We start from the raw sequence: 12,229 nt of genomic DNA, 5'->3' as shown, positions 1-12,229 counted from the left end.
AGTCTCTAACCACCTCGCCACCCGTCTCCCTCCCGTCTCTAACCACCTCGCCACCCGTCTCCCTCCCGTCTCTAACCATCTCGCCACCCGTCTCCCTCCCGTCTCTAACCACCTCGCCACCCGTCTCCCTCCCGTCTCTAACCACCTCGCCACCCGTCTCCCTCCCGTCTCTAACCACCTCGCCACCCGTCTCCCTCCCGTCTCTAACCACCTCGCCACCCGTCTCCCTCCCGTCTCTAACCACCTCGCCACCCGTCTCCCTCCCGTCTCTAACCACCTCGCCACCCGTCTCCCTCCCGTCTCTAACCACCTCGCCACCCGTCTCCCTCCCGTCTCTAACCACCTCGCCACCCGTCTCCCTCCCGTCTCTAACCACCTCGCCACCCGTCTCCCTCCCGTCTCTAACCACCTCGCCACCCGTCTCCCTCCCGTCTCTAACCACCTCGCCACCCGTCTCCCTCCCGTCTCTAACCATCTCGCCACCCGTCTCCCTCCCGTCTCTAACCACCTCGCCACCCGTCTCCCTCCAGTCTCTAACCATCTCGCCACCCGTCTCCCTCCCGTCTCTAACCACCTCGCCACCCGTCTCCCTCCCGTCTCTAACCACCTCGCCACCCGTCTCCCTCCAGTCTCTAACCATCTCGCCACCCGTCTCCCTCCCGTCTCTAACCACCTCGCCACCCGTCTCCCTCCCGTCTCTAACCACCTCGCCACCCGTCTCGCCTCAGGTTTGGTTCCAGAACCGTCGGGCCAAGTGGAGGAAGCAGGAGAAGCTTGCGGCCAAGCACCAGGAGGCGGCTGCGGCAGCTGCGGCAGCAGGAGGCGCTCAACCCCAGCAGCAGCAGGTGCAGCAGCAGCAGGTGCAGCAGCAGACGGGCCTGGTGCAGCAGCAGCAGCAGCAGCAGAGCATCAGCGTCACCCTCCCAGCTGCGCCACAGTCTGACCAGCTCCTGGTGGCGGCGCTCACGCCCATGACAAGTGAGCTCGCGCCTCTCTCTCTCTCTCTCTCTCTCTCTCTCTCTCTCTCTCTCTCTCTCTCTCTCTCTCTCTCTCTCTCTCTCTATCTATCTATCTATCTGTCTATCTATCTTGCTAAACAACCTTTCTACCTGACAAGTGAGGTCGCGCCTCTCTCTCTCTCTCTCTCTCTCTCTCTCTCTCTCTCTCTCTCTCTCTCTCTCTCTCTCTCTCTCTCTCTCTCTCTCTATCTATCTATCTATCTATCTATCTATCTAAACAACCTTTCTACCAGACGATCTATATATTCTATGTCAATATACGCACCATAAGGGTCATTTCAAACACGTCCTGGTTATTCCAAGGTTCATTCGCATATTTCCCTTTGTGTAACCACGCCCATCCTTCCCCCAGCTGTGACCACGCCCCCGGAGGTGACGTCTTCTTCAGTGGCTACGCCCAACACGCCCCCTCCAGCCCCGCCCACCAACACCCAGTCACACACATCGACCCAACATATGTCCTTCGGTAAGGTGTCCATAAAGGTGCTTTTTATAAGATCCCATATCCCTGGTATATATGTGTCATGACCCCCACACACCTGACAGGTATGATGACCCCACACACCTGACAGGTATGATGACTCCCACACACCTGACAGGTATGATGACCCCACACACCTGACAGGTATGATGACCCCACACACCTGACAGGTATGATGACCCCACACACCTGACAGGTATGATGACCCCACACGCCTGACAGGTATGATGACCCCACATACCTGACAGGTATGATGACCCCACACACCTGACAGGTATGATGACCCCACACACCTGACGGGTATGATGACTCCCACACACCTGACAGGTATGATGACCCCACACACCTGACGGGTATGATGACCCCCACACACCTGACAGGTATGATGACCCCACACACCTGACAGGTATGATGACCCCACACACCTGACAGGTATGATGACCCCACACACCTGACAGGTATGATGACCCCACACACCTGACAGGTATGATGACCCCACACGCCTGACAGGTATGATGACCCCACATACCTGACAGGTATGATGACCCCACACACCTGACAGGTATGATGACCCCACACACCTGACGGGTATGATGACTCCCACACACCTGACAGGTATGATGACCCCACACACCTGACGGGTATGATGACCCCCACACACCTGACAGGTATGATGACCCAACACACCTGACAGGTATGATGACCCCACACACCTGACGGGTATGATGACCCCCACACATCTGACAGGTATGATGACCCCACACACCTGACGGGTATGATGACCCCCACACACCTGACAGGCATGATGACCCCACACACCTGATAGGTATGATGACCCCACACACCTGATAGGTATGATGACCCCACACACCTGATAGGTATGATGACCCCACACACCTGATAGGTATGATGACTCCCACACACCTGACAAGTATGATGACCCCCACACACCTGACAGGTATGATGACCCCACACACCTGACAGGTATGATGACCCCACATACCTGACAAGTATGACGACCCCCACACCTGACAGGTATGACCCCACACACCTGACAGGTATGATGACCCCACACACCTGACAGGTATGATGACCCCACACACCTGACAGGTATGATGACCCCACACACCTGACAGGTATGATGACCCCACACACCTGACGGGTATGATGACCCCCACACACCTGACAGGTATGATGACCCCACACACCTGACAGGTATGATGACCCCACACACCTGACAGGTATGATGACCCCACACACCTGACAGGTATGATGACCCCCACACCTGACAGGTATGATGACCCCACACACCTGACAGGTATGATGACCCCCCACACCTGACAGGTATGATGACCCCACACACCTGACGGGTATGATGACTCCCACACACCTGACAGGTATGATGACCCCACACACCTGACAGGTATGATGACCCCCACACCTGACAGGTATGATGACCCCACACACCTGACGGGTATGATGACCCCCACACACCTGACAGGTATGATGACCACACACACCTGACAGGTATGATGACCACACACACCTGACAGGTATGATGACCCCACACACCTGACAGGTATGATGACCCCCACACCTGACAGGTATGATGACCCCACACACCTGACGGGTATGATGACCCCCACACACCTGACAACGGGTGTTGTGTCAAGACCCCCACACACCTGTTACCATTACCAACAACTATGACTAGAAAATCAGATCAAGCTTAAACTTAAAACTTAAAACTCTGATAAACTTAAACTTAAAACTGATAAACTTAAACTTAAAACTTGAAACTCAGATAAACTTAAACTTAAAACTAATAAACTTAAAACTCTAATAAACTTAAACTTAAAACTTAAAACTCTGATAAACATAAGCTTAAAACTTAAAACTCTGATAAACTTAAACTTAAAACTTAAAACTCTGATAAACTGAAACTTAAAACTTAAAACTGACAAACTTAAACTTAAAACTTAAAACTCTGATAAACTTAAACTTAAAACTCTGATAAACTTAAACTTAAAACTCTGATAAACTTAAACTTAAAACTCTGTCATTTATACCTCAAAAAAAAAATCTTTTTTTCTTCCGTCTCAAAAAAGATTTGAATTCCTTTATATTGGAATCTATGACTGAAAACCTACAGAGATCGAATCATTACGAATCTCATTTGATTTCAACATTTTCTGATATTAACATCTTGTGTGTGTGTGTGTGTGTGTGTGTGTGTGTGTGTGTGTGTGTGTGTGCCTGGGGTATACATATCTGTCCGTATCTATCTGTGTCTGGGGGTGTATCTCCGTGCGTTGAGGTGTGTACATCTATCTCTGGGGGTGTGGTTTGTATCCCTCTTTGTGTCTGGGGTGTAATTACTATACGGGGGGAGGAAGGGGCGTTCCACACTCGTGCCCCCCCATCACTCGTACATTCTCCACGTATTATACAACTTCGTAAACTTCTGTACACTGTCCGTGTGTACCATCCCCCCCCCCCCCCCCACCATAAAGTACACCTTTACTTCCTATCTGACAAGATCCTTCTTTAAGATCGAGCTGTGGCCTCTGTTTGTTTTGTCCCTGTGTGTCTCCAATCTGTCCTTGTTTCAGGTATGTCTGTCTCCGTGGTTGGGGTGTATGTGTCTGGGGTGTGTCTGTGTCCGTGCCTGGGGTGTGTCTGTCAGTGCCGAGGGTGTATGTTTTCGTGTCTGGGGTGTGTCTGTCAGTGCCTGGGGTTTATGTGTCCGTGCCTGGGTGTATGTGTTCGTGTTTGGGGTGTATCTGTACGTGTGTGGGGTGTGTCTGTCAGTGCCGGGGGTGTATGTGTTCGTGCTGGGGTGTGTCTGTCAGTGCCTGGGGTTTATGTGTCCGTGCCTGGGGTGTATGTGTTCGTCTCTGGGGTGTATCTGTACGTGTGTGGGGTGTGTCTGTCAGTGCCTGGGGTGTATGTGTTCGTCTGGGGTGTATCTGTACGTGCCTGGGGCGTATGTGTCCGTGTCTGGGGTGTATCTATACGTGTGTGGGGTGGATGTGTTCGTATCTGGGGTGTATGTGTCCGTACTTGGGTTGTATGTGTATCCGTGACTGAGGTGTATCTGTCCGTGTCTGGGATTTATGTGTTCGTGTCTGGGGTGTATGTGTATCCGTGCCTGGGGTTTATGTGTCCGTGTCTGGGGTGCACGTGTCCGTGCTTGGGGTGTATGTGTATCCGTGCCTGGGGTGTATCTGTCCGTGTCTGGGATTTATGTGTCCGTACCTGGGGTGTATATGTCCGTGTCTGGGGTTTATCTGCCCGTGTCTGGGGTTTATCTGCCCGTGTCTGGGGTTTATCTGTCCGTGTCTGAGGTATACCCATCCGTGTCGGGGGGAAATCTATCTCCCCCTTGAAGTATCTTTATATATATATATATATATATATATATATATATATATATATATATATATATATATATATATATATATATATATATATATATATATATATTTCTGATGCACAAGATCTTGCCTCCCCAGGATAACGTCCCATCCCGTCCGTGTCCGTGACTGTCCGTGTACGTTAGACGCCGATGACCTTATACTGGAGGGGTTCGAAGCCCGGCAAGTTGAGGAGGGCGGACGGCCCAGCACTTGAGGGGTCTCCGGTTATGTGTGTGTGTGTGTGTGTGTGTGTGTGTGTGTGTGTGTGTGTGTGCAGTTTTCCCTAGAGGTTATACATCCATTAAATGCATTCGGCGCACGACAACAGCTCTATGGAACTCGCAGTTCAAGTGCCCCTGGGTTCGAGCCCTCGGCTCAGAATATGGCTATAGACGGAGCAGTCATCATGAAGACCAGAGCCTTTGGGAAAACCTGCTGTCTAAATAGGGTCAGGTGATAGGCGCTAGGAAAGACATGGAGAAAGGTAAAAAAAAAACCAGTTCCAAAGCTCAGAGGCGTAAGGAAAGAAACAGACGTTCACAACAGACGCTCATCCCACTAGACCCGAGGGTTCGAAATGGAGGAACGCCGTACATAGATACACCCTGGGTCACACCAGCCTCGTACTACAAGACACACGGACCGGTCCAGCTCAAGCTTTTTGACGCTTGAAGGAAAAGCTTAATTCTAATGACAACATCGTTAAGCCATCGACTGGAAATTTTTATTCACAGTAAGCTAGAGAATTTATTACTTCATCATACAATATCCAACTCTATTGTATCTGATCTATTCTAATTCTATTTCATAAAAACAGTTAATCATTTATGATTCTATACACTTGGCTTTGCTGTTCGTTAAATTTAGCGACATTGTATATACAACAGTTTGCCCTGTGTCATCTCTCCACTGCGCATGCGTCATCAGGCCGTACTAAAGTGGAAAATTAATAGTAGTAGAAGCGACCTCTTACAGAATCACTGAACCACATAGAATATATATATATATATATATATATATATATATATATATATATATATATATATATATATTATTATTTCATTTTTATTATACTTTGTCGCTGTCTCCCGCGTTTGCGAGGTAGCGCAAGGAAACAGACGAAAGAAATGGCCCAACCCCCCCCCCCATACACATGTATATACATACATCCACACACGCAAATATACATACCTACACAGCTTTCCATGGTTTACCCCAGACGCTTCACATGCCTTGATTCAATCCACTGACAGCACGCCAACCCCGGTATACCACATCGCTCCAATTCACTCTATTCCTTGCCCTCCTTTCACCCTCCTGCATATTCAGGCCCCGATCACACAAAATCTTTTTCACTCCATCTTTCCACCTCCAATTTGGTCTACCTCTTCTCCTCGTTCCCTCCACCTCCGACACATATATCCTCTTGGTCAATCTTTCCTCACTCATTCTCTCCATGTGCCCAAACCACTTCAAAACACCCTCTTCTACTCTCTCAACCACGCTTTTTTATTTCCACACATCTCTCTTACCCTTACGTTACTCACTCGATCAAACCACCTCACACCACACATTGTCCTCAAACATCTCATTTCCAGCACATCCATCCTCCTGCGCACAACTCTATCCATAGCCCACGCCTCGCAACCATACAACATTGTTGGGACCACTATTCCTTCAAACATACCCATTTTTGCTTTCCGAAATAATGTTCTCGACTTCCACACATTCTTCAAGGCCCCCAGAATTTTCGCCCCCTCCCCCACCCTATGATCCACTTCCGCTTCCATGGTTCCATCCGCTGCCAGATCCACTCCCAGATATCTAAAACACTTCACTTCCTCCAGTTTTTCTCCGTTCAAACTCATATTTCCTATGAGTCCACGGGGAAAGTGAACGACGAAAAGTTCCCAAGTGCACTTTCGTGTAATAATCACATCATCAGGGGAGACACAAGAGAGAAATATAACAGTCAGTTGATATACATCGAAGAGACGAAGCTAGGACGCCATTTGGTAAACATGTGATTGTCCAAATAAATATATATATATATATATATATATATATATATATATATATATATATATATATATATATATATATATATATATATATATATATATATATCGCATTTCACATATGGAGTGTCATCAATGCTCTGGATATATGACGAATGGAGAGGAAAAATCATAGCAGTTTTATAATGTATCCTGCCCTGTGGATAATTTTTTGAATCATAAATGAATCATCATCAGAGGGAAAATTCATACTCAAATCAGACCTGAATATTACAGCATCACTGACCAATCGCGTGCGTGGGGGCGAGATTATACCCTCAACCAATTAGGAAGCCGCATGAGGCTGCGTCAGCCAATGAGCGTTCACCCGCAGCGGTCACGTGATCTGGGGCACAGTTTTGGCGGGATAATTAACAAATCCCTTAATACAATTAGTCCAGACAACATCAAACGCTTTCCCAGGCTCAACTTGGGATACCCGAGCCACTGAGGGAATCCGAACCCTTAATTAAGAGGCATCCCGTATTTTTTGAAGACTTTTATCAAACAGTTTTTAATCGCGTATGTGAAGGGACTTGTGTGTGTGTGTGTGTGTGTGTGTGTGTGTGTATTTCCGTACATAGCATAGAAACGTGATGTATGTGTGTTGCGATGCGCATGTCAGTGCATGTGTATGTATATACATTGGAGGCTCCAATCACGGGCAAAAACAACCCCGAGGTGAAGTCTTAAGTAAGACAAAGGGTTATAGAAAGGGAGATAGAAAAAGGGTAAATAACTCTTAAGAAGAAGTGGGGACAAACCTGAGTTTTAAAAAAGGGTCATGTGAGCAGGTATTAAAAAAGGCATACGAGGAGGGGGTGGGAAAGATTTCCAAAGCTGAGCGGTGTAAGAAAAGAAACAGACATCACAAAAGCCACACCAAGTATGTGACGCTGCCAGGGGCTTGCCACGTACTACGTAGGGAAAACACGGCCAGCTAGGTTCTCGGGGGCAGAAAAAGGAGTAATATCTGTAGAAAAGGGAGAGCGGATCAACTTTGTGATGCTGGACAAGTAGGTCAAGTTTCGAGATGAAGTTGAGAGAGAGAGTTGATAAGAAGGATTGATCGACACGACTCTTGTCTAGTATGTAGGTAGGGATATACCCACACCAGAGTACACACCTGTGCCTCCTATGAGGGCAAATCACCCGTTGTGTTATATATGTCTTATATATATCATCTGTTGTGTTATATGTCTTATATCAATTTGCTTATGGGTATATATATATATATATATATATATATATATATATATATATATATATATATATATATATATATATATATATATATATATTCCTATGAGTCCACGGGGAAAATGAAACACGATAAGTTCCCAAGTGCACTTTCGTGTAATAATCACATCATCAGGGGAGACACAAGAGAGAAATATAACAGTCAGTTGATATACATCGAAGAGACGAAGCTAGGACGCCATTTGGTAAACATGTAATTGTCCAAAACATATGTGTGTTTTGGACAATCACATGTTTACCAAATCTGTTTATATTTGTTTATATATATGTTATTGTTTGGGTATATGTTATTGCTAGGGTATATATGTATATATGGGTATATATATGTTATTGCCTGAGTACGTATGGGTATAAATATGTTATTGTGTACCCATATATATGTATATATGGGTATACATATGTTATTGCTTGCTTGTTTACAACCCTCGTTGCGCATGCGGACAGGGGAGCGCCATGATCGCAAGACCTCGGCTTCTGTCCAATCTTCGGCATGCCGTTTTCTGTTATATTTTTCCACCCCAATCGTTCTTGTATTCTCTTCTGCAGGGTCGTCATCGCCCGGGGTGTCCCTGCCTTATCTCAGCTCTGAGTGGTCGTCTCCGTTCTCCTCGGCCCTCTCCACGCCCCCTCCGCCCACCACGCCCACACCCCACACGCCGCCCGCGCCCGGCCCGCCCTGCTACCTGGGGGCGCGGGCCCTGGACCTGGAGGTGGAGGTGCATGAGGACGAGAAGCCGTCCTCCCTGGCTCAGTCCCTGGGTCCCTCAGCAGCCCTCGCCTTCACCAACAACCTCAGCTTGACGCCCTCAGGGCTGAGCCTCACGCCCGCGGGCCTCATCACGCCCACGAGCTTGTCTCTCGCGCCCACCTCCTTGTCTCTCACGCCCACCTCTTTGTCTCTCACGCCCACCTCCCTCTCTCTCTCGCCCACTAGTTTATCCCTCACCTCCACTAGTCTGTCTCTCGCCCCCTCGACCTTATCTCTACCGCCCACGACCTTGTCTCTCACGCCCACGACATTATCTCTCACGCCCACGACCTTGTCTCTCACGCCCACGAGCCTCTCTCAGCTAAGAATGCGAGCCAGAGAACACACATCTACCTTTATCAACCTCAGCTCTGACTGAACCTCAGCCCACCCCTATTTGAACCTCACCTCACACCCCAACCCATCTGAACCTCACTTCACACCCCACTCCCATTTGAACCTCACCTCACACCCCACCCCTATTTGAACCTCACCTCACAACCCACCCATCTGGACCTCACCTCAAACCCCACCCCTATTTGAACCTCACCTCACACCCCAACCCATCTGAACCTCACCTCCTCCACGTCTGAACCTCATGCCCCTGTCTGGCACCCCCGCAACCACTTCTCATGTCTACAAGTTAGACTCATGTCTGAGCGTCACGTCTTCATGTCTGCACCGTACTGGTCTCTAAGGCCTATATATATATATATATATATATATATATATATATATATATATTCCTAAGAGTCCACGGGGAAAATGAAACACGATAAGTTCCCAAGTGCACTTTCGTGTAATAATCACATCATCAGGTGAGAGTATATATATCCTCAGATCCTGACTTACGTAGTCTTTGCCTCTTCAACACACATACATATAACCTTTGACTTTTACCTATGTTAACTCACGTTAATTATTCACAGTCATACATCCTTACTTTACGCATTTTGGTGATGAGAGAAACACTACTCTCACCTCTGTTGTGTTCTCTCTCTCTCTCTCTCTCTCTCTCTCTCTCTCTCTCTCTCTCTCTCTCTCTCTCTCTCTCTCTCTCTCTCGTAGGGGCAGACCAGAGCATCATGCTCCCCTCGACACACACACACACACACACACACACACACACACCACCTAGCCTTCCCTGTGTGCACCTGTGAGGGGGGTACATCAGAACCTAGGAAGAGAGAGGGGCAACATCAGAACCTGGGTGAGAGGAGTGGAGCACCAGAGGCTGGGAGAGGTGGAGGCAGCTTGGAGGAGAGAGAGAGAGAGAGAGAGAGAGAGAGAGAGAGAGAGAGAGAGAGAGAGAGAGAGAGAGAGAGAGAGAGAGAGAGAGAGAGAGGAAGCGGGAGTGTGTAGCACCAGCAGAAGCAGTAGGAGCAGCAGCATCTTCTCCTCCTCCTCCCTACCACTCAGGAAGGCTCCGGGATCTCTGCTCCCCCCGCTTCTACGGCTTCCCTCTGAGGCGGCACACAGACTCAATTTAAAACCTGATTACCTTTTCCATGGCTGCGAAGACTTATAAATAGCACTCTTTGGTGCAGACAGTTGAAGTCCAACCCTCCCCCATCCCTCCACCACGATACTTTCTCCTTACTCCTCCCTCCCTCCCTTCACCCCCCCACCCCCAGTTTTCCCCATCTTCATCTCACATTACATTTTAAGTATCATGGTAATATTTCCTATTTTTTTTTTTCCTACGCCTCCCGCAACTTGTCTACGTTCGTACCATTCGCCTGGTCTCACAAAACCAGCAAGCAGCCTCGTCTCTGTATCCACACGCCAAATATAATTTCAATTCTGAACCGAAAAGTAATTTCAAGATTGAAGTAATTCACGTCAGGGTCGTATCTAACTGCTATACCGTCAGAGAAATTTTGGAATAAGGAAAAAATGTTGTTCATTAAGATGTAAAATAATGCGAGTCTTGTATTTTCTTAATGCTGAACTAATCCTCATTTACCTCTTCTATTTAATACAATAATCTAGTCATCTAATCAACAATGATCTATGATTACCTGTAAAATGGTGAAGGAATATTCAAATTCCGTTCTAGCTTTAAAATTTCTCACAATGGACTTAATAAGAATTTAATGTACTCAGGCGCGCGCGCGCGTGTGGGTTTAATGAGTATCACTGGAAGCGACATTAAACCAGAATCTAGTTTAATTCCCGTCAAACCTACATTAATAGACATATAAGATTACATTAATTACAGGCTCCCGACCATATCATGAAATACTGTTGTATTTTCATCGAGACAGTGCACACACACACACACACACACACACACACACACACACACACATACACATATATATATATATATATATATATATATATTTTTTTTTTTTTTTTTCAAACTATTCGCCATTTCCCGCGTTAGCGAGGTAGCGTTAAGAACAGAGGACTGGGCCTTTTTTGGAATATCCTCACCTGGCCCCCTCTGTTCCTTCTTTTGGAAAATTAAAAAAAAAACGAGAGGGGAGGATTTCCAGCCCCCCGCTCCCTCCCCTTTTAGTCGCCTTCTACGACACGCAGGGAATACGTGGGAAGTATTCTTAATCCCCTATCCCCAGGGATAATATATATATATATATATATATATATATATATATATATATATATATATATATATATATATATATATATATATATATAAGGACTTGCCTATGGGTGCTGAGTATTCGAATCGGGTGCAATCGCGAGGCAGACATACAAGACGTATCAGAATCTTGCAAATCTAATCCCCTAATTTTAAAGTTTTACGATTAAACTTAAATTACAGATTTACTGAAAGCGGGGACTTGAGCGGAAATTTGCGTTAACATCAATGATAATTTGCTGTGTATCTGTACACAGTGCAGGTTTATTGTTACATAATCCCTGTGTATATACAGTACTGTTCGGCGAGATGTCAAGTTAGGTAACAAATACCAAATTACATTTAAGGTTTTTGCCGCATCTCATAATAACAATAATTCCCCGCTTTTAATCTTAATCATAACATTACATCAAATCAAAACCGTAGTGAAAGAATATATGTTAAAGAGTTTGCACACCGTATTTATCTTTTATATTCATCATGGTAGATATTAATGACGTCACCATCAGAAACATACAATTCATTTCAGGCTCGAAAAAGAACAGTACACGAATTGTTCATGAGCCATTTCTACTTGATTTCCACTGGCCATTTTCCTTATAATTTCCTCGTTTCAGTGGTGAACGCGTGCCTCTTT

The 12,229-nt window shown here is 46.7% G+C and overlaps 1 protein-coding gene across 1 annotated transcript in view; it reads left to right on the top strand.

Moving 5' to 3' along the window:
• LOC139756870 (uncharacterized) overlaps window positions 1-9,667 on the top strand; it is a 19,360-nt gene extending 9,693 nt beyond the window's left edge. The window contains exons 4-6 of the mRNA XM_071676719.1: window positions 729-978; window positions 1,372-1,485; window positions 8,783-9,667. Of these exons, the coding sequence (XP_071532820.1) occupies window positions 729-978; window positions 1,372-1,485; window positions 8,783-9,363 (945 nt within the window). The 3' untranslated portion in view covers window positions 9,364-9,667. The remainder of the gene's footprint in view (window positions 1-728; window positions 979-1,371; window positions 1,486-8,782) is intronic.
• Window positions 9,668-12,229: the final 2,562 nt, after the last annotated feature.

Source organism: Panulirus ornatus, chromosome 23 (assembly GCF_036320965.1).
Source record: "Panulirus ornatus isolate Po-2019 chromosome 23, ASM3632096v1, whole genome shotgun sequence".
NCBI lineage: Eukaryota > Metazoa > Arthropoda > Malacostraca > Decapoda > Palinuridae > Panulirus > Panulirus ornatus.
This window is presented reverse-complemented; position numbering and strand designations above follow the sequence as displayed.